General features: G+C 38.3%; 2 protein-coding genes and 1 long non-coding RNA gene across 3 annotated transcripts; 1 reads left to right on the top strand and 2 right to left on the bottom strand.

The window, feature by feature from the left end:
- Positions 1 to 983: 983 nt before the first annotated feature.
- On the bottom strand, positions 984 to 2,483 carry LOC108127152 (uncharacterized). The gene is made up of 2 exons (XM_017244008.3): positions 1,059 to 2,483; positions 984 to 999 (listed from the first exon to the last, which is right to left on the bottom strand). The coding sequence occupies exon 1, from the start codon at positions 2,395 to 2,397 to the stop codon at positions 1,519 to 1,521; it is 879 nt and encodes a 292-aa protein (XP_017099497.2). The 5' UTR covers positions 2,398 to 2,483; the 3' UTR covers positions 984 to 999; positions 1,059 to 1,518.
- A 12,792-nt stretch (positions 2,484 to 15,275) lies between these two features.
- LOC108127161 (uncharacterized) lies at positions 15,276 to 15,639 on the top strand. Its single transcript, XR_001773407.3, has 2 exons — positions 15,276 to 15,387; positions 15,449 to 15,639. It is a non-coding gene; the product is annotated as an uncharacterized lncRNA (long non-coding RNA).
- A 5,951-nt stretch (positions 15,640 to 21,590) lies between these two features.
- LOC108127153 (uncharacterized) lies at positions 21,591 to 23,301 on the bottom strand. Its single transcript, XM_043212912.2, has 2 exons — positions 22,605 to 23,301; positions 21,591 to 22,541 (listed from the first exon to the last, which is right to left on the bottom strand). The coding sequence occupies exons 1-2, from the start codon at positions 23,221 to 23,223 to the stop codon at positions 21,637 to 21,639; spliced, it is 1,524 nt and encodes a 507-aa protein (XP_043068847.1). The 5' UTR covers positions 23,224 to 23,301; the 3' UTR covers positions 21,591 to 21,636.
- Positions 23,302 to 25,796: the final 2,495 nt, after the last annotated feature.

A 25,796-nucleotide genomic window follows, 5' to 3' on the forward strand; every position in this document is an offset into this window, starting at 1 on the left:
CTAAAGACCATATGATGAAAGCTAAAGCTAAAGCTGAAACCCGGTACTCGAAACATATGCTTTATGTTCGGTTCTTTCGCATTTTTTAATATCTTTTTATTTGTTTAATAAATGTAAATAAATATAATTCGCAGGGCTTTTAAATCTTGTCTGTGTTTAATTATTCTTTAGTATTTTATTCTTTGGTAATACCTGGAAATTTAAGCAATAATAAAGAAAGAAACACCCTAAGTTTTCTTATTTTATGTTAAATGTAAATGTACCAAAAATTACCTTTGTGAAAAACTTATAATGGTTAATAAAATACTGCCCGGGAAAGTTCTAAAAAAATCATTAAGGACCTCCCCAGAACTTATTGATTCCTGTGGCAAACCAAGTATCCATTATTGTATACCCCTCTACCCCATGAGTATCGCCTGGAATATAGCCAAAGCGAATAGTTGATACCCTCAAAGGACATGCCTTCTACGATCCACTGACAGACGGGCAGTGCTCGAGTCCTTTGCTAGGACCCTAGCGGAAATAATAAAATGCAAAAATATTATTTTTTAATTAAGTCATAATAGCAATGTCTGTTAAGGACTGAGGACGAGAGACGACGAAGTAGGATGCGGACAGGCTAATCGGCAAAGGAGGCGGCTGGAGTCGCCCTGCCGAATGTCGAATGAATGCCTGGTGAATGCTAATGACCCGGGCAGGATGATGATGATGTCCTTGGAGGCGGGGCAGCAGGATGTCTCTTCATATGCGGACGTGCTCACAGTTTTCGGCAAAACGCGCACGCAGTTTGCATATTTTCACATAATTTTGCATTCCTTCAAGGTCGGTGGCAAGTCAGGATGTAAATGGAAATGGTCAGAGGAAATTGCAGGACCGGAAAGCCAGTCCTTACTTGCCGTAATCTAATCTGTAATTATTTGTATCGAAGGGCGGGACAAGGCAGGGCAGGACAGGGCAGGAAATTTGAGGTCAGAGTCCTTTTCGGCAGGATATTCGTCACTAATTTAATCAATCAATTAATCAAAAAGGGGAAAACGCTTACTGGCTTACTGACTTACAGGGTTTATTGGAGGAAATTAAATTTAATTTTTACGCTAATGAGAAACGCTTGCCAGAGGAGGCGGAAGTCCTTGGGTGGGCGTGGCTAAACGCCCATCCTACCCATCGTTCGCGTCCTTATCACGTGTGAGTGTGTGTGTAATTTCTGAAAGTAATTTCGTAATTTGTTTTGGCAGCCAGAAAGTAATTTTCTGTCGGTGGTTTTTTGGATTTGCGGCAAGAGTTCTTGGTTAGCGTCAGGACTTTTTATTATATCCTTGTGGCAAATATTCATATATCATGGCCGCACACACACACACATCCTGGTCGAGGCTGGTTGGTTTGCTGGGAATTAATCAAACTTCAAACGAGCTAAGGTCGAAGGACTAGGGTCTGGGGGGACCCTAGAGAGAATACGTTCGAGAACAATTTAATGGCTTTTGGCTACAGATGGCGGTGTTCTTGGCTCAAAATTATCCTTTAAAATATATCCTTTTCGCCGGCGGGCAAGCCAGCCAATGGGGACTGCCCGTTGCGCAAGGATCGCTGCTGGTTTCTCACTTCCCAGTGCAAGTTGTAGAGCTCGTCGTCCTCGGACTCCGCCTCCCTGTTTTGCTCCTGTTTCTGTTTTGTCCGCATCTTGTCCGTGGACAGTTTGGTCTTGGACACGGACTCGCCCGGACGGGCCTGCAAGGTCGGCGGCACATCGGATATTTCCAGACTGGAGGACCCAGAACTGGGCTCCCTCATGGCGGTCCTCCGCATCCGATTGAGCTGGAGACGGGGGAAGGCCATGTGTAGGGGAACAGGCAGTTGCCGGGACTCCTCCAACCGCTCCCTGACCATACCAGCGATACTGGGTATGGCACTACGTGTAACGCCCACCAAGGGCCTGGACCAGCGGAAAAGTGAAACTTCCGAGTCGGAGCTCCTGGAGGACTTCGTTGTCTCACTTCGTGCGGTGTCATCGCCACTCGAAGTGGGCACTTTGTCCAGAAAAGCAAACCGATCCACGTAATAGGGCTTCTCCGGCTCCTTGCCGATCCCGGGCGTCATCTGGTACTCGATCATCTGTAGCTTGTACACGTTCAACTGATGCCGCATGCTGTGCACCCGACTCCTGGCAAAAGCAGCCGTCAAGTGGCTTCCCAACTCCTTGGCTATCTTCTCCCAGGCTTCGCGCTTCAGCTCGACGTCCTCGTGCTCCGGCAGCGAGGTGTTCCACAGGCAGGACTGCTCTCCGTACAGGTCGACCAGTCGCAGATTGAACTCCTCGTCCTGGCTGGAGGGCAGGGAGCTCGCCGCCGTTGCCTTTGCCGATTCCCGACGTTGTCGCTCCTGGCGACGTGCCTCCATCATTTTGGAGGAGTTTTCGAATTGTATTGGGGAGCGATGAAAAAATATACGTTGGACATTGAAGCAAATGTCGACTCATTCGAAGCCAACTGGGTGAAGGTTAGGCAATAAAATACGTTTTAAACTTGTAGGTGTAACAATGGCACTTACGTTCTTTTTAGGTTTTTGCTAAAAGAAGTTATTTTTCTATCAGTTGCTTCTGTGAATCAAAAATTAATTAAAAATATAAAAAGTGTAGCATAAAAGAATGTTTGAAGCATTTAGGATTATTACTGTTTACCACCATTGTAAAGCTTTTGATAAAAACAAAACTCGTTAGCTTTTTTTAATGACTTACAATCAAAATTTTATAAGTACCCAATATCTCAAACAAACCAACATCTACAATTATAACTATAGACAAATTTTAATAGTGTTTAAAAAATTTACTTTAAAATGGATGACAAAGATTTTTGGGAGAACTAATAAGGTTACTAATGGTTACTATGCATATTCATACTTCTGAATGGAGCATTTTTTTGCAGAGCAATTTTTCAAGAAGCGTTGAGGGCTTTACTATAACTCGTCCAATTTTGAATATTTCTCAATAGTAATTGACAAGAATATTCTTCAAATGTTGGGTTTTCAAATGAAAATTAAATTAGTAAGGTGTTCGCCATTAGTATCTTTTAACCAAAATTCTTGAATATTGGTTGTTTTTGCCCCGAGTTAACATTACTGGGACTTAGTGTCTTTCCTTTACCAAAAGGTAGAACGATTTATCTATTAGATAATTTTTACTTTTACTTATTATAATTAATTGCCTACCTATTAACATTAAAAATATATTTATATACTGAAGAATATTTATTGCAATTTATCATTAATATGAATTATGAACTTTCATTTGAAGATTTTGAAATGAAAAGAATTAGAATTTAAAAGTTACATTTTTTTTTATCTTTTAAAAAAATATTAAAAATAAAAAGGAATATTTACATAACCAGTTGTAAGTAACAGAAATCTGTACCACTTTTAAGAATATGCCAGCTTCTCACCTCTTTATGTGTAAGTTTAAGATCGTAAAAACCTTGATGAAATATTTTCTTTTTTTTTTGTTTCTAAGACAGTCAAGTTTAGGAGTTAATTTTGCGAAAAACAAAGTTTCTGAATAACAGTTGCAACAGAAGCATACAAAGTTTTCAGAAAAACAATATTTTTTCCAGATAGTTGTCTAAATTAAATTAGAGAAAATCCCTTCTCCGACGAAAATATGTATATATTTTGATTCAACTTGGCAACAGTTTCTAGTTACTTGGGTGTTCGCATTTGCTATTTTTTTTTGGGCACTTTTCGGAGGTGGAAAGGAAGAAAAGTCTTTGCTTTGAGCTCTTGGGGTTATTACAGCCGGTTGCAAAGTGCAAATTGCCTGGCAAGGAGAGCCCGAGACAGGAGACAACAGGACTGGAGACAGGAGTGCAGGAGAGCAGGAGAGCAGAAGAAGGACTCGGAGGAGAGTCCTTGCTGGATGGCCGTGATGGGAAAAAGAAAAGTAAGCATGCCAGCTATGCCATCACTCACATGCTCCAGTGCATCCGCATAATGCGGAAGGACGAACGGCAGGAGCGGAGGGCGTCGAAGGAAGGAAGGATGCAGGGATAAAGGGATCGGTGGCTCAAAGGCATCAGAATGTGGCAGCCACATAGTTGCCAGCCCCTGTTTCCGACAGGCAACAACCTGCCACAGAAGGTAACAACTTAAAGGAAACTGCAAAGGACAAAAGGACACAAGTATACCACGGAATCTAGCAATAACCTTCAATCGCTTCTAAGCCAGATTTCCCTTTCATTTAATTAGTTTTATATTCCGGCCTGTCATGCTGTCGAACACTTTCAAATTTATTCTATCTTCTGTTTAGTCGAAAGCTAAACAGCTTTGTCAGCTATACCTGAGATTAACGACTATGTGATACCCAGTGCTTCTAAGAAAAAGGTTAAGAGGATTTTGAATGCTATATAATATTGCGATCTTTTTAAAATTTGTGAGAAAAAATAGGAGATAAGGATAATAATTTAACATTCCATCTAATCCGACAAATAATTTATCCACCCACTTTTACCCGACATAGCCGATTACATATATTTAAGTCTGGATGTCAGGATTAAACTACCATCCAACAAGATCCAATTTTTTCATCCAATGGATATTTTAAAACATCTTAGTTTCATTACTGTGAGCACTGTGATGTCTTGGCTTTTTTTACAGCAAGTCCAAATAATCCTTCTGACTTTTTATTTTCAGCATTTACTTATCCATTTTTAGCCAAAAAGTTTGGTTTTTTTGTATTATCTAAAACAAACATTTTGCAGCAATTGTATTAAAATCTCAGTAGTTCGATATATTTTCTTATAAAATTTAATTTTTTAAAGTCCATTTGCATATTCCTTAGATGTGTTATTAATCATGCTTATATGAAACTGCAGGCAGTTCTTTAAAATGCCTCCATCCAACCAGATCCAGTATCCCTAAAGGATTTAAAGATTGCTCAGAATGGATTATAACTTGGGATTTAGATTTCTTAGATGACCTTGGTTTCATTTTGGTATCATGGACAACGATCTAAAAGAACTCTTCAGTTCTTGAACTTGTTCCGTGAGTAAAAGTTGTCTATATTTTACCAATTTTCCAATATATTTTGCAAATCCGAATAATCTCTCTCAAGACCAAGAAATCTCTGTACAGATTGATATTTTGTCTTTTCTTTCCAGTTTCCTTTTTGAAAAACCCCATGGCTAATATCCGGAATTGTGCCTGTGGGGAATCGGGGATGTATGTAAAAATACCCAAATATTCCACAGACAGCATGAAAAAAATTATTTTTATAGTGGAGTTTTTTTTCGACAGAAGCTTTTTACTAAGAAATGTCTACGTAGATCTATCATAAACATATCTATATATTTTCTAAGGACTAATTTATACCCTACTCCGCCTTTTTGTTCAATTACCGAAAAACACATATACCCCTTTGATTCAGAGTACCGGGTATATCAATTGCCGGCAAATTTAAACAAACAAAATGTATGTGCTAATTAAATACAAAAGTCTAAACAATTGGTAGAATAAATGTACGAGCAGAGACTTGATTTTCGGTGCGAATTTTGCAATTCAACATCTAACGAACGTGAGTAATTAGGCCTAATTGGTGTCCCGAACTCGCACACGTTTGCATAATTAAACAATGAATATTGGTCCTTGGCAGAGCTCAGTCCTAGTCGGCCAGAGCATTTGATTTGATCGCTTTCCCAGTGGAGCAGGACCTCCGCTAATTGCCCGCCAGTTGGTTAGGTCATTTTTCGGAAATGTTTTTGGAAATGTTTTTGCAAAATTAATGCCAATACGCATAAGCCTTGGATTGGATAGGATTGCTGGTGACAGCTTACTAACCCCAAACAGTAGCCCAGAGTGTGATTAATGTGGAATTTCCGGGGATCCCACTCATCAGTAGGGCCTGAAGGCCCCACAGTTAATTATAATACGCACTTAATGCGACTTTTGTTTTTGCGGTTCCTGCTTTTCTCAAGCGGCTTACTCTCCTCCCACTCCCACTCCCATTCCCCAAAAAAATATTCTGCATTGTGAGTTTTAAGCACTTTAAATCATTTAATTTAATTGATTGGACAATGCATTTACATGGGCCATTGAAGTCGATTTCATTAGGGAGATTTCAAGTTACAAGCCTTGATGAATTCAAGGAAAGTGTGGAGAGGTGCGGGCCATATAATTCATTGCATTGATTACCCATTTAAAGCTAATTAAGTTGTTGTGCCTTTGATTAAATATTAACACGTTATTTTCAATTTTCATTCCCTGGAAGTATTAAGATGGAAGTGGGTTGTTTGGGTTTTTATTGTTTATGCAAGTAACGAGAATTATTAGTAACCCTTTTTTTTATTTTGAACATTATTTCAAAATAGAAATTAAAGCTAAAACCACTATTTTGTTTCTAAAAAAATTGTTATTGATAATATATTTCTTTGGAGTATATTATTTCACATTTAGGAACTGAAACAATGCACTTAAAATATTTCGGTACAAAGTATCGGAAATAAATTATTTAAAATCTTTCCAATAATATTCATATTTAAAATATAGGATATACATATGTATACATAAATTTACGGTTAGTTCACCGTAATTTCCCTAATTTTCTTGGTAAAGATCCTGTATATATAAGCTGTCTACTGTTCTTGAGGCATTTCCCTATTTTACTTGTTATTCAATAAATTCTGTGTAGAAATATTCGTTTACCAGGAATTAAGGCAAAATAATGCTAAATAACAAGTTGCTGAAAATGTCATGAAGCAAATGGCTTTGGAGACAGATGACAGACAGTGGATATAAGTTGAAAGGACATTCCTGATCTAGGCAATTCCATGAATGCAACAAAGAAACAAAAGCCAAGAATAAAAATCGAATCCATATTCCAGTTTATTTATTTTTCAACAGCCAGCGTAACATTTTTTTTTTATACAAACATAGGAATTGCGCAATTTCAGACTGTTGTTTGTTATTTTTTGGGCATAACCTTTGATAGAAACGTTTATTTTTTGCGATATTGTGTTTTTGGCGCGTTTTCGGCTACAAGTTTTCATAATAATTTGACCGTCAGGTTGCGCCTACTGGCTGCTGGCCAGCTCCCACCATCCCGGCACTGTCCATCTAACCGAGAAACTTCCGAATAGACAAACGAAAATTTAATAAAGTCCGCCCCGGGCAACACCCCAGTCCGGTAATTGAGTTTTGATGGTCGAATGTCATAGGCCCGGCCCTCGTCCACAGGCCACATCTGTTGCCAACATGTAAATAAGGCTCTATGCAAAGGCACTGAGCGGAAAATTGCTATAAATATTTGGAAGGTTTTATTTGGATATATAAAGCATATTTGGATGTGGTTTTAAAAATAGCGGTCAGGTTGATCACGATTTAGGTTTTTATAATAAAGTGAAAATGTTATATGAATATAAATATATAAATTAGTATATATATTATAAAATATAATAAATTCTGTTTTTATCACATAGTATTAAATGGTAAAAATATTATCTGTTTATTCCATATTTTTAATTTGTTAAATTCGGAATTGAGATTTGTTAAACGGGTCGTATGAGTAATGAGTTTTGAAAAATATATAGGTTCATTTGTTTATTAATTAAAATAATGTTTACTTTGCAATTTGATATAATTTTTAAAGCATTGTTTAACACAAGATAAATATTTGATGAATAGGTATAGTGACAACGAAAATGTATTCAAGTTATTGCTTCTCAGATCCTATGAATAATCATAGAATATGTATATCACTCATACGCTGTTTTATTCACCTCTTATTAAAGTTATTTTGTTTGTTCTTATTAATAGCAATCTATTATTTTTAATAAATGTTTGTATAAGGTTTAGTTATTTATAAAAAAAAAATTTAATAAAGGCTTATAAAATCAATTTGTTACTCATACGAAGTGTTGTTCAAACTGTTACATTAAGGTGAATGTAATTTATAGATTATATTTTTTTTGAGTTTATTATTATAAGTTAAGCTTATACGCAAGATAAGCTTGCAATCACTTTTTCCTTTGCTGAGTATCTATACCTCCTATTATTAGGAAATATTTTTTAAACCACATCGAAATATGGTTGGCGTAAGACTTATGAAAAATAGGATAATAGTAATAATCATACGATAAGGTTTCTCCCCTTATGGTTTATTTCAAAGATAAGATTATGACTCTTCCATGATTCAGAAAATAATTTAAAATACTTAACAATTAACTCAGGCCTTCACAAAAGATTGTTTTTTATATGATTTTATTACAAATAATTTCAAAATACAAGTTTTAAAGAATATAATGAATAATTAAAAGTCTTATTGCCCATCAGTTAGCATTTTTTTCACAATCTTCAAAATAAAATCAAAAAAGTGTTGGTTGAATTATCTGGTCTATGAAAAAATGTGTTTTCCAGCGATTAAGCCTTAAATCTGGCTTAATATACATTTCTTTTGGTGCATGAATTCCCACACAGGCAGTCGGCTAACGACATCCATTTGTCGCCATCGGACGGCAATATTCGAGTCATCGTGGGGGTTCTTTGTCGCTGTGACAACCCCTCGAAAATGAAGGACGCTGGCTGCCGGGATACGCCGGAATACTCTGGCCTGGTGCCACAGAAGACTCAAGGAAATGCGAAGTAGAAATTAAAGACGTATGTATTTTGGGGGTTCTAGGAGAACTATATTTGCCGACAGCGAATTCCCCCCAGAATCGGATGCACTCCTACAAGAATAGGCCCATTGGGATTCCAACAGAAAGTCGGTACCAAATTAAGCGATTGTGGGTGGTTGCTGCGTGGACAGTTAGTGGGTTGGTGGGTACAGTGGTGACCTTGCAATCAATGGCCACAAATATACCGGATATATTGCTCTCGATTTCGTTGCTAAATAAATATTTGGCTGCAAACCGAAACGAGTTTTCCACACCGGACTTACGAATTTTCGCAAACGATGATAGGCATTCCGTAAATCGACATTTGGAACTGACAGTAGACTCATTTTACGCCGATTGTAAATGTTACGCCTTTAATATTTAACTGGGGCGGAATTTTAATTAAAAATCCTTAAAGGCCAAAAAAATAAAATAAAGTATTTCTAGCTAAACGACAGGTGCGTGTTTTTTTTTTGGTATTTTGGGGGGAGGTTTTCGGTGGAAAGGCGGAAAAGCCAAATCCATGACAGGAAATCAAAAATATTCCCCAGCTGGCGCCATAAATGAGATAACAAGTTTGTAATTTCGCCATAATTGTGGAGGCTTGACTTTTTGGCCTTTAGTCCTTTGGAACACACTCACACACACACACAGTTGTATATATGTATTTCTGTTTTTTTATTAAAATCAAACTCTGAATCTGACTGCGGCACAATGGTTACAAAACTTTGTTTTTCATTTGCCTTTCTTGGGACTGCTGGGATAAGGGTCCTGTTGGGGCGCCAAGGATCCGGGGGCACACGTGCTAACAACAAGCCAATTAAGAAAGAGTGTCTTGCCTGAAATTACATTTCGGTAACCAAAAAAATGGGCAACATTTAAAATGCATTAAGAATCAAGTTTACAATTAAACTAAGTCTGCAAGGTTGAAGGGGAAATACATTTAATTACGAACGAAAGGCCTTCAGGGCCCCTCGTGCTGAAAGTTAAACCTTCGATTTTTTTTCCACAAATCTGCATCAAAATCTGGGAACAAAATATTTTTAAGATTTTTTGTCAAATTTCCTGGGCTGTCCCTTCAAAATGTGCAGAATGCATGGGGAGCCCCATATGACCCACTGCGAAGGCCATATCTTAGGAAATATTCGTCCGATTCTTGAACGGAATACCTTAAACGATTTGTGGATCGATTCTTCATAAATCTGCATCAAAATCTGGGAACAAAATATTTTTAAGATTTTTTGTCAAATTTTCTGGGCTGTCCCCTTCAAAATGTGCAGAATGCATGGGGAGCCCCATATGACCCACTGCGAAGGCCATATCTTAGGAAATATTCACCCGATTCTTGAGCGGAATACTTTAAACGATTTGTGGATCGATTCTTCATAAATCTGCATCAAAATCTGGGAACAAAATATTTTTAAGATTTTGTCAAATTTTCTGGGCTGTCCCCTTCAAAATGTGCAAAATGCATGGGGAGCCCCATATGACCCACTGCGTAGGCCATATCTTAGGAAATATTCATCCGATTCTTGAGCGGAATACTTTAAACGATTTGTGGATCGATTTTCCATAAATCTGCATCAAAATCTGGGAACAAAATATTTTTAAGATTTTTTGTCAAGTTTTCTGGGCTGTCCCCTTCAAAATGTGCAAAATGCATGGGGAGCCCCAAATGACCCACTGCGTAGGCCATATCTTAGGAAATATTCATCCGATTCTTGAGCGGAATACCTTAAACGATTTGTGGATCGATTCTTCATAAATCTGCATCAAAATCTGGGAACAAAATATTTTTAAGATTTTGTCAAATTTTCTGGGCTGTCCCCTTCAAAATGTGCAAAATGCATGGGGAGCCCCAAATGACCCACTGCGTAGGCCATATCTTAGGAAATATTCATCCGATTCTTGAGCGGAATACTTTAAACGATTTGTGGATCGATTTTCCATAAATCTGCATCAAAATCTGGGAACAAAATATTTTTAAGATTTTTTGTCAAGTTTTCTGGGCTGTCCCCTTCAAAATGTGCAGAATGCATGGGGAGCTCCATATGAGCCACTGCGAAGGCCATATCTTAGGAAATATTCGTCCGATTCTTGAACGGAATACCTTAAACGATTTGTGGATCGATTCTTCATAAATCTGCATCAAAATCTGGGAACAAAATATTTTTAAGATTTTGTCAAATTTTCTGGGCTGTCCCCTTCAAAATGTGCAAAATGCATGGGGAGCCCCAAATGACCCACTGCGTAGGCCATATCTTAGGAAATATTCATCCGATTCTTGAGCGGAATACCTTAAACGATTTGTGGATCGATTCTTCATAAATCTGCATCAAAATCTGGGAACAAAATATTTTTAAGAATTTTTGGCAAATTTTCTGGGCTGTCCCCTTCAAAATGTGCAGAATGCATGGGGAGCCCCATATGACCCACTGCGAAGGCCATATCTTAGGAAATATTCACCCGATTCTTGAACGGAATACCTTAAACGATTTGTGGATCGATTTTCCATAAATCTACATCAAAATCTGGGAACAACATATTTTTAAGATTTTTTGTCAAATTTTCTGGGCTGTCCCTTCAAAATGTGCAGAATGCATTGGGAGCTCCATATGAGCCACTGCGAAGGCCATATCTTAGGAAATATTCATCCGATTCTTGAACGGAATACCTTAAACGATTTGTGGATCGATTCTTCATAAATCTACATCAAAATCTGGGAACAAAATATTTTTAAGATTTTTTGTCAAATTTCCTGGGCTGTCCCTTCAAAATGTGCAGAATGCATGGGGAGCCCCATATGACCCACTGCGAAGGCCATATCTTAGGAAATATTCGTCCGATTCTTGAACGGAATACCTTAAACGATTTGTGGATCGATTCTTCATAAATCTGCATCAAAATCTGGGAACAAAATATTTTTAAGATTTTTCGTCAAATTTTCTGGGCTGTCCCTTCAAAATGTTCAGAATGCATGGGGAGCTCCATATGAGCCACTGCGAAGGCCATATCTTAGGAAATATTCATCCGATTCTTGAACGGAATACCTTAAACGATTTGTGGATCGATTCTTCATAAATCTGCATAAAAATATGGGAACAAAATATTTTTAAGATTTTTTATCAAGTTTTCTGGGCTGTCCCGTTCAAAACGTGCAGAATGCATGGGGAGCCCCATATGACCCACTGCGAAGGCCATATCTTAGGAAATATTCATCCGATTCTTAAGCGGAATACTTTAAACGATTTGTGGATCGATTTTTCATAAATCTGCATCAAAATCTGGGAACAAAATATTTTTAAGATTTTTCGTCAAATTTTCTGGGCTGTCCCTTCAAAATGTGCAAAATGCATGGGGAGCTCCATATGAGCCACTGCGAAGGCCATATCTTAGGAAATATTCATCCGATTCTTGAACGGAATACCTTAAACGATTTGTGGATCGATTCTTCATAAATCTGCATAAAAATATGGGAACAAAATATTTTTAAGATTTTTCGTCAAATTTTCTGGGCTGTCCCTTCAAAATGTGCAGAATGCATGGGGAGCTCCATATGAGCCACTGCGAAGGCCATATCTTAGGAAATATTCATCCGATTCTTGAACGGAATACCTTAAACGATTTGTGGATCGATTCTTCATAAATCTACATCAAAATCTGGGAACAAAATATTTTTAAGATTTTTTGGCAAATTTTCTGGGCTGTCCCCTTCAAATTGTGCAGAATGCATGGGGAGCTCCATATGAGCCACTGCGAAGGCCATATCTTAGGAAATATTCATCCGATTCTTGAACGGAATACCTTAAACGATTTGTGGATCGATTCTTCATAAATCTACATCAAAATCTGGGAACAAAATATTTTTAAGATTTTTTGTCAAATTTCCTGGGCTGTCCCTTCAAAATGTGCAGAATGCATGGGGAGCCCCATATGACCCACTGCGAAGGCCATATCTTAGGAAATATTCGTCCGATTCTTGAACGGAATACCTTAAACGATTTGTGGATCGATTCTTCATAAATCTGCATCAAAATCTGGGAACAAAATATTTTTAAGATTTTTTGTCAAATTTCCTGGGCTGTCCCTTCAAAATGTGCAGAATGCATGGGGAGCCCCATATGACCCACTGCGAAGGCCATATCTTAGGAAATATTCATCCGATTCTTAAGCGGAATACTTTAAACGATTTGTGGATCGATTTTTCATAAATCTGCATCAAAATCTGGGAACAAAATATTTTTAAGATTTTTTGTCAAATTTTCTGGGCTGTCCCCTTCAAAATGTGCAAAATGCATGGGGAGCCCCAAATGACCCACTGCGTAGGCCATATCTTAGGAAATATTCATCCGATTCTTGAGCGGAATACCTTAAACGATTTGTGGATCGATTTTCCATAAATCTACATCAAAATCTGGGAACAACATATTTTTAAGATCTTTTGTCAAATTTTCTGGGCTGTCCCCTTCAAAATGTGCAAAATGCATGGGGAGCCCCAAATGACCCACTGCGTAGGCCATATCTTAGGAAATATTCATCCGATTCTTGAGCGGAATACTTTAAACGATTTGTGGATCGATTTTCCATAAATCTGCATCAAAATCTGGGAACAAAATATTTTCAAGATTTTTTGTCAAATTTCCTGGGCTGTCCCTTCAAAATGTGCAGAATGCATGGGGAGCTCCATATGAGCCACTGCGAAGGCCATATCTTAGGAAATATTCATCCGATTCTTAAGCGGAATACTTTAAACGATTTGTGGATCGATTTTTCATAAATCTGCATCAAAATCTGGGAACAAAATATTTTTAAGATTTTTTGTCAAATTTTCTGGGCTGTCCCCTTCAAAATGTGCAAAATGCATGGGGAGCCCCAAATGACCCACTGCGTAGGCCATATCTTAGGAAATATTCATCCGATTCTTGAGCGGAATACCTTAAACGATTTGTGGATCGATTTTCCATAAATCTACATCAAAATCTGGGAACAACATATATTTAAGATCTTTTGTCAAATTTTCTGGGCTGTCCCCTTCAAAATGTGCAAAATGCATGGGGAGCCCCAAATGACCCACTGCGTAGGCCATATCTTAGGAAATATTCATCCGATTCTTGAGCGGAATACTTTAAACGATTTGTGGATCGATTTTCCATAAATCTGCATCAAAATCTGGGAACAAAATATTTTTAAGATTTTTTGTCAAGTTTTCTGGGCTGTCCCCTTCAAAATGTGCAGAATGCATGGGGAGCCCCATATGACCTACTGCGAAGGCCATATCTTAGGAAATATTCGTCCGATTCTTGAACGGAATACCTTAAACGATTTGTGGATCGATTCTTCATAAATCTGCATCAAAATATGGAACAAAATATTTTTAAGATTACAATTTAGTACAATTTTGGTCAAAAGTGTGCAACGCAGTAAAGGAGACATCTCCGACCTTATGAAGTATATACATATATTCTCGTTCAGGATCAACTCCAGAGTTAATATAAGCATGCCCGTCTGTACCGTTCGTCAGTGGGCTGCCAATGTGGCAAGTTCCACGTGAACTTCTGTGGATGCAACGCTGAGACCGGTCAGAATCTCCGATCATCTCCGCAGCGCAGCAAAATCAAAGAGCGCTTGGATGCTGTGTACGATGACTCTTCTCCTTCGATGGCGACCCTCAAAAATTAATTCGCAATTGGTTTAAGCGCAATCCGATCGAGTTTCTGCGTTGTTTCGTGTTTCGTTCATGGATCCACTGGTACACACCAGAGACCAAGGAACACTCGAAACAGTGGACTTCACCTGGCTAACCTGCTCCGGAAAGGTAATGGTCACCGTTTTTTTGGGATTCACAACTTGTGATCTTCATCGACTACCTGGAGAAGGGCAAAACGGCCACAGGGCTGTACTATGCCCAAATATTGGGCCGATTCGCCCCCGAATTGGAAAAAATACAGCGCCATTTGGATAAGAAAAATGTGCTCTTCCATTATGACAACGCACCGAATTAGGTAACGAACTGCTACCCCATCCACCATATTCTCAGAATTTGGCTCCGTGTGACTTCTTTTTGTTTCCAAACTTGAAAAGTCAGTCGCTAGACAGAAATTGGCGTCGAATGAGAAGGTCGTCGCCGCCACAGAGGCCTATTTTGCAGACCTCAAGAAAACGTATCTTTCAGAGGGGTTAAGAAGTCGGAGCATCGCTGGGACAAGTGTTTTGGGCTAAAAGGATTATTATGTTGAGAAATAATTCCCCACTTTCCCAAAATTTTCGTTTTTCTTTTGGAGGCTAAGTACGTTTTGCAGGGGGTTTTATTCTTACTTTTTAAAATCAAGATTAAATGACTTCAGACATTAGCCATTCTACCAGAACTCATTTAGTTCAAATCTAATTCGCGCGATTAGGGTATTTAGGATAATCAGAGCATTAAATCAGTTTTTTTTCTACAATTCGATATAGTACCGACAAACACAATACTATAGCGCCTTAAAAAAAATGGACACATCATTAAATCCCATTAACGCCGACAACTTCAGCACCATTTATTATCATTGCTCGAAATCTTCAATTTTTCGGTTTTATAGCTCTGCAGAGGGAATTATAATTTTGGTCAATAGTATATATATTCCGAGGGAGTATAAAAGCAGTATTAATAATATAAAGCAGGCTTCGATTTAAATTTTAAAACTCCGCCTCGTGTAGACTCCGCCTTTACATGCTTCTCATACAATCCCAAAAAATCCTTCTATTAAAATCGTAACAAGTAAGCGTCAAACATAATATTTTATATTTAAATATTTATTTCCTCGATAACCGCTTCACAGGTGAAGAGAGTGATGGCTGAAGGACGTTCGTTGAAGAAATTACCTGTGGTCTGTATCGGGATCTCAAAGAACGGCAACGGGCAGTTGGAGGATCTTAAAGACCTTAAGATAGTGTGCTCCAAGATACCTGCGTCTGGGAAGCAAAAAAAAAAGAAGATACGGCATTTTATACGCATGGCGGAGCAAGGGAACTCCAACTATGTAATACTGATAGATGGTTCATACAGTTATTCGGTAATAAGCATCGATCGTAGACTTTTCAACCTATGTGATAACCATGACAAAATGAAGATGGCCCTGGGTATTATGGAACCACTTTCACAGCCGTCTGCTTGGCGAAAATTCAAAGACAAAGCCATTATTTGGCTGTTCTACTGTCAAGTATTCTCAATAGTTTTTCCAAAATTTTTATACATACTTTCTAAAATCTATCATGCTATTTATTAACTATTTTAAGAGAGAGCTTGATTATGTGTATGCTGTTATGCGTTTAAAAATTAAATGATGTTTCAATTTGTTTAATCTTTTTGGAAATTTTGTTACCCCCTGAGTTGTTACAACCATCTCGGCTTATCGGTTTCTTCGCAAAATAGTCTCTCAGTTTTAACGCTGTTGACTTGAAACTTTACACACACCTTTTGACAGGAACTTTCTATCAAATTTATTTTATATATGTAAATATTAGTTATGTTTTAAAGAACAAACATGCTTACAGTTTAATGGAATTATAAAAGAAATAAACAATAATAATTTCTTGTTTTTATAAATAAAAAATTTTAACATTTAAAAATCATTTTATTGATCAACTAAATGAAGTGGATTATAGTGGCGCATAGTTGGATTGGCAATAATATAGTATATATAAAATATATATTAACCATATTGAACTCGTTTTTTATTAAAAACACTAGCAGTACCCTGCCACGTTTCGCTGTGGCATATTGTTGTTGCACGCATAAAAAATAAGTCAAACAAAAAAGAATAATTTTCAAATTAATTAAATTCTGTAATACTTGTGGGTATACAATATTCTTTGTTTCTCCTCCTTAATCATTCATTATTATTTCTGTATTTTAGTACATAGGTTGCTCTTCACTTAAGCACCTTGTGATACACGACATTTTTTGTTTTATTATCAGGCGCAAAAACAAACAACGCAGATGGTCTTCCGACCCGTGAACATGCCACGTATAATTGACCATGGGAAAAACATGAATGTTCTAGATTTAAACCACAAACTTTTAAGGATTGGCCTTGTGATTTGTTGATTGTCATGGCAAATGCAAGACGTATCGGAAATTGAAGTCTTTTAAATTCAAACGGCATATCGGTTGGGATCATCGGGATCCTCGGAATGAGAACTTCCTCACCTTTGAATTTTCTTATCATTATCGTAGCGTAAATTACATTGTTCATCAATTTACTAACCACCAAACGCGTACCGTTGCACAGTTTTGGTTGGTTTATGTTTCGAAGCATGATTACTACGGAGCCAACCTTTAGGCGTAAATTGTGCGGTGGTAAGCCAGGCACGTCCAAAGAGTTTAAAAATTCAATTGGATAGTTGGTGGCTTCATCTTCATTTGTGACGCAGTCAATAGATTTGAATGAATGCATTGTTCCAATGATCTTATTTTGAATTATGTAGTTCAGGTCATCTACATCTTTATTCTTAGCCGCTAAAATTGCTCGCTCACTCAACCATTCATTATTTTTGTAGTTAGAAATAATATTTGGAAATACATTGTTGATAAGTTCGTCTTTTGATGAGACAAAATTACAAAAATTATTTGGAAATGATATTAATCCGCTCGATTCATCGACAGGTACTTGACCATTACCGATAGTCAGCAATTGCTCCGAGAAATCTTCAGCAGATGTATCATTAAGCAATGTAACTCTCATGTTTGTTATCAGCTGCAGTTTCTTCACATAGCGCCATAGATTTGACGATTTGAGGCAAGCGTTTATTTCGTCGGCAGCCGCAGATCTTGGAATTACTGGCAACTTCACTTTATCATTAACGCAGCATAATCCAGGCGTTTCTCCGGAAAACTTTAATGCACCACAATACTCGCAAACAACGTCCATTTGCCCAATGCAAACGCTAGGATGCAAGCTGTAATCATTGCTGCAATCGTATCGAAACGCAGCTCGATTCAAATCAGCTAAAATTTTTCGTCGCAAATTAAAATCTATTTGAGAAGCACGAAGTCGAGCCTTACTATTGCGGCTCTGTTCACGTGCAATTTCTCGTTCTTCTTCAGTCCTTTCATATGCAGTATTTTGTATTCTTCTTGCATTACGGCTTTGTCGGGAAAGATTCGATCGTCTTGGTCGCGGCATTATTAATTAAACTTCACTTCACTTCAATCCACTTGTTAATTATTTATTTAATAGAAATAGTTTTAATATTGATTTCTTACAAATATCAATAGAGAGTGCAGAGGCTCTAGTGGTGCTTCAAGTTGAGGCAATTTCACTTTCCCGGAAGCGCAACACAATCTTTTTGGTTCGTTGTTAAATTTGAGAGCCTGACTATGAATTTGACTTCGTTTGTAACTGACATTTTGACATTTGACATTTTCTTCTTAGCTGTCTGCCTAAATAAAAAAGTATGGGCCAGGGAGGAACGCTGTCGAACGGGACAAAAAGTATCCTATGTCCTTCTCCTGGCTCTAAGCTACCTCCCTACCAATTTTCACTCAAATCTGTTCTTCCGTTCTTGATTTATAAGTGTTGTAACATAAAACACGTTGTTCTTTTATATATATAGATATTTATGTATGTATATTTCCACATAATATTCCCCTGTAATATGAAATGATGTAATTCCATATTAATATTTTTACTAAATAATTAATGAAAAACGTATTAAAAGTCAACCCCAATTTTCGCGAAAATTTAAAATCAAATTAAAATATGATAAGCTCGTTTAATTAATTCCTTTGAGGCTTGCGGCAGTTGCCATTAATTTCATTTTTGTTTTTCGCTGTGCAGCATTAAGCGGCATTCCGGATTATTGGACACCCCCTTAATTTAAGGGGGCAGCTGCTACCATAGTCGCCGCCAACACCCACGAGATTGTCTCGATTGGCAATTGAAATTTGATTCATGACACCAGAAAGAGTGGCCAATAAAGATTTTATATTCATTTTGATTTGATTGTGATTTTGGTTTTTCGATATGGATTTTAATGTTGTCGCTGACTCGGCTTGACATACAGATACAGATACTGGTACATAGAAACATATATGTACATTTTCTGTTTTATGCATCCTTTGCATCCTGAGAGTCAGACGAGTCCAACTCATCGGTTCATTTTCATTTCCAGGCCACTGAGTCCGTTGCCAATTCCGAGACCCAATTCGATTAAAAACTTTAATGAAAACTTTCGAAAGCTGGTGAGTCACGGATAGAATTGTGGAAAAACAAACCAATAAAAATGCCTTTGACCCTTCGCTTTAGTTGCTCTCATTGCGGCTCCACTGTACCGACTGACCTGGCCCTGGGCAGTTGCCGAGAAATATTTATTATATTGTAAATATAATAAAATAGAGGGGCAGCGACAGTGGCAGTGGCAATGGCAAAGGCAAGGGCAAAGGCCTTTGTGCGCATTGTTGGCAAAATCAAAGTCGACATCCCCCCAGGGCGCACTTTCTTCCCCACTTTCACCACCAGAAGGTATTTCACTCCCTCACTGGGCTCTAGCTATTTTTTTGTTTAGCTCTGATATTGATACCCGGTACTTGAAGAGGTCAAGGGTATATTGTAATTGTGTAATGATTGGCTTGTGGTTTCGTCTGTTTATATAAGCGTTCTAATCTCAGTGGCTCTATGACTAGGTGGGTATGTTGGAGGTTTCCTAGTGAACATACTATCGATAGTCTATTTGTTGACATGATAGGCCCTCGAAGTTTACAATTATTGGGTTCAAGTACAGGATATTACTGGACTCGTATACCAGTTGGTTGTTCCAGTTTCTGTTCGTCTTAAAGTATTGTTTGCAACTGAGGGCTAGTAGTACTACCTTCGAATATAGAACCGGGTATTTTATAGAACGCTTCCTAAAGACACTTTCTCCTAGGTTCGAGTACCGGTTAACACTACAGATTTCTTTATTAAGTTGTGGCTAAAATTGTTTAGTATAAGTACAGGTTGATACCTGTGATATTGTTAATATGATATTAAAGAATCTTCTGACAATCGAATATCCTAAACCTCAGAGGGCTACAATATAAAGATTGTGGGATAAATAAATATCATATATGTACATAAGTACAAGTACCAGGTATCACATACTCCAAACCTCCGACTATATCCATTTCTCTGGGCAATTTTTTTTATGTGGCATGTGGCATCATTGGGCCGTACATGCTGAAATTGATATGTCATTGTGCGGATTTGCAGGGGATTTTCGAAATTAATTGCGCTTAGAGTGCAGCATGTGTGTGAAATGTGAGGTGACAGGATTGGATGGCTCTCTTTAACGGCAGTTTTGCCGCATTTTTGTGGCAGATTTTAAGGCCGAGCCCAAATTCCAAGCTGAAAAGCACAAACTAAAGGGGATCCCAGCCAACAACAACCCCATATATCCCATGAGTGAGTAAGCGAGTGCGGTTCTCATTAAGAATTCAATAAATTTATAAAAAATATTTCCAAAAGAATGCTGTTCTCGTTATTTTGGCCGCAGGCCGTGGCCAGTTGTGGGTAATAAACGAAAATAAATTGCTAACCAGCCCACGCATTTAAGTTTTATCCTTAAAACCACGCCAGAGAATGCCAAACAGAAAAACTGTGTTCAACAAAAATATTGAAACTGATGAAAGTTTTGCCCAAAAACAAAAACGGACTCTGAAATGCCAATGGGAAAATATGGACATGATTTTTCGTTCGGCAGACAGTGTTGATGATTTTGACCCAAAACACTGATGATGTTGACGATTGTGGTGCCAATACTGATGGAGCCATGAGCCTGATGTTGATTTATCGCCAGGACCCAGGAATCAGGACACAAAGCAATCGCTGGACCATGACAAATGCCCAAATGCCCAAAAGTGGCCGAGTCGACAGTTTCCGGGTTGCCCAGCTGCACACTGCTCTAGAGTTATTCAAAACTGTCTTAAAACACAGCCAACAAATTTTCCAAAATAATTAATAATAATTATAGCTTCAGCTTATAAACGCAACTAAAACTGCGACAAGTTTTATATTTGCATGAACCGGTCCGATTTAGATTTAGAACTTGGACTCGTATGGTATCCGCGTCGATCAAGTTTGTGTCAAAACTTAGCCACGCCCACTCCCGCCCCCAAAACAGCAATCTGCTTGTAGCGCCAGTTCGATAATGTTTGTGGAACATTTTAACTAATCTACACCTACAAATCAAAAGTCAGCCAAATCGGATAATTTTTAAAGGAGTTATAGAGTTTTCTTCCTTCTCCCTCCTTGCCTTTACATGCAGTATATAAGCTGGAATCGGCCGACTATATCCTATAGCTGAACAATATCCTATAGCCATATAAAAATCGGAAATGACCCAACTTTAGTGTTTCTGAAAGTTGGAACCATTGGGCTCCAGATATCCTGCGTAACGTTTTAGCTTGGATAATTATAATCCTGTCCAAATTAGATTTTGCTGCTATACTTGCAGCTCATAACGCCATGAGGGAAGAATTACCGCTTTGTATATTAAAACGTAGGGATAACTTGTTCATACTATTAAAAAGCCATCTTATTTTCGTAAGCTTTGTATTAGTGGCCATTGTTATTTAGCCGCTTGTCTAAATAAGCCCCTATGTACTTGTAACCTGCTACATGGGGCAGTTCTTGGCCATGAAGAAATCCCCCAGCACATTTGCTGGGATTAATACCAATGTTCCAATTTTTGGGCCCATTCTTCGAATCTATGAAGATATTCTTGCAGCGGAAAAATTCTGGAAAAATTTCCGTTATTAAATTCTGCTTATTATATCTTATATCTTATATTATTTCTATTTTGTTGTACATGCTTAGTTGATAAGATCAATAAATCATCGGATTAGGAACAATGAATCTACATAAGCTTGAGGTCGATGGTATCGAAATTAGTCCATTATTAAGAACGGCTCCCTCAAGACCGTGAAAGCATGCATTATACAACTTACGAACACATTTATTATAGATTTTAAAATAGAACATTATTTTGGTCAAAAAATACAAATTAACATGTAAATGAAAAGGTAGGCCAGACAACAAACAAATAAAAATGAAAATAACTTGATGTATGTTTCGTCTGCAACTTTCTCTCGTTCTGACCCCTGGGTGGACTTCAGTACCTCAACCAATGCCTCTGATGCCTCTACATCAAGATCGCTCATCTCCAACGATTGACCACTCTCCGAATCCGCTAAGGGAATCTCCTCTGGTTCAGAGTCCGGTTGATGATTCCCTAAGGATGATGTCTCTACATCAAGATCGCTCATCTCCAACGATTGACCACTCTCCGAATTCGCTAAGGAAATCTCCTCTGGTTCAGAGTCCGGTTGATGATTCCCTAAGGATGATGATTCTACATCAAGATCGCTCATCTCCAACGATTGACCACTCTCCGAATTCGCTAAGGGAATCTCCTCTGGTTCAGAGTCCGGTTGATGATTCCCTAAGGATGATGCCTCTACATCAAGATCGCTCATCTCCAACGATTCACCACTCTCCGACTTCGCTAAGGGAATCTCCTCTGGTTCAGAGTCCGGTTGATGATTCCCCAAGGATGGCTCGTTTCCTTGACACCTTTCCTCTGTGTACACCCCAGGTGACACCATCCGATGTAGCGTTTTATTGGAGCTCTGGTCAACCTTATTGAATTTATTCCACTCATAACAGCTGCCTGGCATATACGTAGGCTCATTGGTCTCCAACCCGGGAGTTGTCTTGCGTGATTTCTCCCCAAGCTTATTCAGCGGAATGTCATCTTCCGTCTTCATATTGGCGTCTTGAGTACTTGAGTCTGATTCAGAGCCCGATAGATTCGGGCTTGAGAAGATATCCATTGTATTTAACGGAACGTCATCTTCCGTCTTCATATTGGCGTCTTCTTCAAATACGGATTTTCCTGTGGAAGTTAAGAGTAGAGGAAGTAATTGTTTCAAGGTTTTATTACTAATTGGAGACTTACGAGTGTCCGGTCTAGGTTCAGAGTTTGATAGATTCTCCTCGGAGACGAACATTTGGAGTGGTTCTGATGGATTATCCGGGGGAACCATGACCTCTCGTGGAAGAACTGATGGATAGTCCAAGGCTATTGAAGCTTCGTCAGAACTCTTAGCTTCGTCCGTACTTGGAAAGATTGTAGGAAAATCGAGTGCGTCTTCATCCTTTGCAGAGTGGTCTGTTGGCATTTCCAAGAATACTTTTGTTTGCGGCAGTTCGTGAGAGTTTGAAATACTATCGTCTAGAAATACTGCCGAGGTGCTTGAAAGAGGCTTTGTGGCTGAATTCTCCCCCTTATCCTTGGAAGCCTCCAAGTCACTTGTCAAAGGCTTCAGTTCAGTGATATCCTCCCCTTGAGCAGCTTTGATTGTCTCAGCAGATGTCGGGGGATAAATTAAAATTTTTAGCGGAGCTGGGTCGACATCCTTCTCCATTTTGTCTAATATCTGCTGGAGGTCCTTCTTTTGGACTCTCAATACATTACTGTACCTCTGCAGGCCTTTGTATTCTGCTTTAATTTTCAAGGCCGCAGCCCTCTCAGATTTCTTGAGTTCAGACTCAGAAATGTTATTGGTCTTTTCCATTTTGTTTTATTTTGCACTTTATTTGAAAAGTTGGAGGCTCTGTATAGTTTAGAAGTTAATAGTTAATAGAAGTAAATAGTTATAGAAGTTAAACTCTATGTCTGCTTTGTTTCATTTTTCAAATACATTTTAAAAGGATCTCCAGAGAATCCATCAGAGAGTTCGAATGCAAAACATTTCACATTCTTTCCGATAAAAAAAGGTCATAAAAGTGTAGATTTGGGCCAAGAAACTGCCAAGTTAACACAAATCCGTCTATAGGATAACAACCCGATAAGTTGCCCAAGTACACGATGGCCACTTTTTTATTTATTTTTTGCTGGCTTGTCTTTTTGGCTTTTATTAAAGTGATTTTGGCCAAGTGTGCCTGCCGCGAGAAGTTGGTTTTTAGCCATTTCCGTTTCCGCTCCGCTGACTTGAGCTCTTTATTTGAGCGGGAAGGGGACTAGGGCGGTTTGTGTGAAATATTTTTGGGCCGAGGACATAAAAATGTTGTAAAACAAAGCGAATGGGTTTGATGGAGGGGCGAGGTCCTGGAGACTTAAGCAGAGAGAGAGAGTTTGGCCATCAACCAAACGTGACAGAAACAAGACAATGTCGTGGCTACCTCTGGATTTGCTCTGAGAAAGGCTTGCACTGCCGGCTAATATCCTTGAGTAGCAGGATACGTGTGTGTCCTTGGCTGGGGGCCCCTCATACAACACAATTACGCAATCAAACAATGAACAAAAGAAGTTTGTCCGCTTGTCCATTTTCAGTTTCTTTGTAGCTTTTCTGAATGAGGATATCTGTATAAGGATGTATGCATGTCCTTGCCACCAAATGGAATGCCCATTTAAGAATCCCCATAGCAAACTGAAAGGAAAAGTATTTAACATCTTTAATAAAACAGATTTTTTATGAAAAATTTAACGTTATCCTTGAGAATATTCATAATGACTTCATAATTCTTGAAATGGAAATTTCGTACTTCAGAAAAGATCGGTGGCTGACCACCAGAAAGGATTATTTTTCGGGTTCGTTAATTTTTCAGACACCCCATGCCACATTCCATTTGGCTGAGCCTGAAAAATTAAAAACCCATTTCGAATTCGCGGCGCGTGACCTCACGACCCCGCCACAAAAATCAAGTGGACAATCAACAAATGCGAGCCAAATTGCAAGGACGTCGATGCCCGCAGGATTGCCAAACGGCGGCAGACAATGGTGGCTCATCAGCGAGTCCCCAGGATCTCAAGGAGTTCAATGACTGAATGTTTTCCCAACAATTAAAACATCGCCAGGACGCGAATGAAGGACAAAAATAAGATTAGCTTCTATATTTATTTTTTTAGGCTCAAGGCATAAGGATCGCATATAAGGATATGTGATGTGTCAGACCCAAGGACATTAGGTGGCATTATATAGGCTTTGGCTTTGCATAATCCCAGCTTGTCGCCTTCGCTGACCCGTGGCCCCTCAGTTCCGACTCGTTCGAGGGGAATGAGTAATGGGGGCCGCAAAAAGGACAGAACTCGCTGCGTCCTGCAGGAGAGGACGTGGGATGTGCGTGTGCAGACAGCAAACACGTCAATATGCCAGGGCCATAAGCAGCAGACAGCCATCACATCCGGAACAATGAGCTCACAAATACTGAGCGGAGACCCCTGCCAGTCCTGCGACTCCCTCTCCACCGCCCCGAAAGGTCATCCAGTAAATTAGCGACCCGACCAGTCCCCCTGCCAGCTGAAAAATACCCGTAAAATTTGATGCCTTGTAATAAATTCATCGATTTGCTGGCCACGCCGGATAATAGACGTGCCTCGATTTCAATCATTTGTCAAGACTCTCTTTTTTTCGCATCAGAGGCGAGGGGGTTTCCTCGAGGGCTGGCTGTTTATGAATATTCAATCATCTGGCCACGATTCTATTATCCCATGATTATATGCCGACACAACACAGAAAGAATCTACACAGAAGGGGATGCTCCCGTCTTCGGATTCTCTTTGTTGAGTTAAATAATTGGAAGCTAAAATGTGAATAAAAATTAATATGAAAGTAGCCATGTGGCTATTCTGCTTCGAATTATATACAATATTTTATAGAAATTATTCGAGGTGCTACCAGCTCTTTATACAAACAAACGGACACGGTTTTATTAACACATTAATAACTGTTAAATCATTAAATTAAATTCATTAAATTTAATTTCCTGCCGATCTGAGGTTCAAAACGGACCAACGGACAAGTCTACAAAAAAACACTGCAAAGCACTTTTATTTTCATAATAATAATTACAGGTTTTAGTATGGAAACAACTGGAATAAAGATTTTATTTTAATTATATTAAAATAATTTATATTATTTAATAACAATATACACAAAAAATTATACAAAATAATACATAATAAAATATTACATTTATTACAGACTTTTAAAATAGTTTTTCCCTTAAAAGCTCTCTTAAAAGCAAAGCGTCATCAGATCCTTTAAAATACTGATTATAATTTTATTTTATTTACACTTTAGGCACAATTTAAATATTTATACAGTATGTTATAGTTTTAGCATCATTAGCCATTGATGGTAATAAC

The sequence above is a fragment of the Drosophila bipectinata genome, chromosome XR (assembly GCF_030179905.1).
Source record: "Drosophila bipectinata strain 14024-0381.07 chromosome XR, DbipHiC1v2, whole genome shotgun sequence".
Classification (NCBI taxonomy): Eukaryota; Metazoa; Arthropoda; class Insecta; order Diptera; family Drosophilidae; genus Drosophila; species Drosophila bipectinata.